At 34.8% G+C, this 1,676-nt stretch overlaps 1 protein-coding gene across 2 annotated transcripts in view; it reads right to left on the reverse strand.

Moving 5' to 3' along the window:
- Positions 1-1,676, reverse strand: part of LOC18035553 (LRR repeats and ubiquitin-like domain-containing protein At2g30105) — a 6,060-nt gene that overhangs the window by 1,434 nt on the left and 2,950 nt on the right. For both annotated transcript variants that reach the window (XM_024179393.1, XM_006425061.2), the window contains 4 exons: positions 1,191-1,301; positions 994-1,094; positions 260-397; positions 81-129 (listed from right to left, as the gene is read on the reverse strand). In XM_024179393.1, coding sequence (XP_024035161.1) covers positions 81-129; positions 260-397; positions 994-1,094; positions 1,191-1,301 — 399 coding nt within the window. The remainder of the gene's footprint in view (positions 1-80; positions 130-259; positions 398-993; positions 1,095-1,190; positions 1,302-1,676) is intronic.

Consider the following 1,676-nt stretch of genomic DNA (forward strand, 5'->3'; position numbering starts at 1 on the left):
GGTGTGGGGGGATGTGGTGGGGGGGTAATTGAAAAAAAGGAAGGACAAGAAAAGAACAGATAAAACACCAAGAATTCTACCTCAATAAGGGAAGTGCAATTGCCTATACTCTCAGGAAGAAAGCTTATCCTGAGCCAGAAAGCAGAAAATCAAGAACTATAAAGCCATCCACAGAGATACAAATTGAACCAAGCTCAATATAAGGGAAAAGTCTTATTCCATAGCCCTCTATTGCCAATGAAGAGTTTCTAAATATTACCTATTGTTGTTGGCTTTCAAAACTTCAAGTTTACTCAAAAGTCCAATTTCAGTTGGGAGGGTAGTTAACTTGTTGTTTGAGACATCTAGATGCTGCAGGGCAGTCAGATGACCCAATATGCCAGGCAAAGAGTTCAAGCTGCAGAAAATATGAAGTTAATGAATATCATAAATATGCAACAACCATTATAGGCACATAGCAAGTGAACCTACGCTTCCAGGCAACGTCCTCATATTCATGACCAAAAAGCATGCATTTCAAGAGGAATGATTGAAGAAACTCTATGGGAAGTATGTGCACTCATTCAAATAATTATACACGTACATATGGTAAACTCGTTAGCCCAGACAGATTTGAATCTGATAACATTTTTTAATGCTACGAAGGTGTGGGGAAGTCTTAAATTTGATCATTAAAATTTCCTTCCTCTGGTATTCACTATTATTACTACCTTTCATTTTCATTTCTGCTTTCTATTATTTTCTTTATATATATAGCAGCAGCAGAATACACCAAACTACCATTACAACTAACTTTTTAGCAATAACAATTTGAACAAAAGCACTAGCCTATCATGTCATGTTAATTTTAAGATCCTCCACTACCTGATCATCATCATCAAGTCATCATTGGAATAAAAACTGCCACAAACTCAAGCAAGTAACAGGGCAATGTTTCGTATATGCTGAATAAATTCTACAAGACAATGTACACGATAGAACAGAACTACTAACCAGTTTCGGCTAATAGATAGAACCGTTAGATGCTTCAATTTTGCAAGTTGTACCCAGCTAATGGAATCATTGGATAAATCATTTGCGTCAAGGAGCAGTTTCTGCAAAAGAAAATTGACTAGAGGTTGACATTTCTAGGACCTCATAGAAAGGTTACTAGCTGAAGTAGAAACACCAAGTTTGAAACAGATGACTACCTTCAAGCCAGTCAAACCATCAATTTGGTCTGGAACACACTGAATGGAGTTGGTTCTGATATCAAGGACTCTTATAAAAGGTGAGCAATCCCATACTTCATCTGGAATAGCCTTTGAAAATAAAATAAGTAGTCTTTAATCTACCTAATTGATATATATAGAAAAAGAAGCTTAAAAGATGCTGATTGCTTTCATTTTTATCTCCGATAAATAAAAATTTATTCTTCTCATTTGGATTTGTTACTCTATGTTTTGCGTTTAAAAGAAATATAACTTCACACGATAACGTTTCTACTATTGTTAAAAATATAAAAAAGAAATGCAGCGCATGGGAAATTTTGAATGCAAAAGAATTACAGTAAAATGCACACATTATCCCCAAGATTTCTACATATCTGCGGTCAGAACTTGCTAGAATTCACACCCAATCAATTGAATTATTCAACTATGATATACAGATACTAGACTAGTTTCCATTATTAAATA

Source organism: Citrus clementina, unplaced genomic scaffold, assembly GCF_000493195.1.
Source record: "Citrus clementina cultivar Clemenules unplaced genomic scaffold, Citrus_clementina_v1.0 scaffold_8, whole genome shotgun sequence".
NCBI classification, from domain to species: Eukaryota; Viridiplantae; Streptophyta; class Magnoliopsida; order Sapindales; family Rutaceae; genus Citrus; species Citrus x clementina.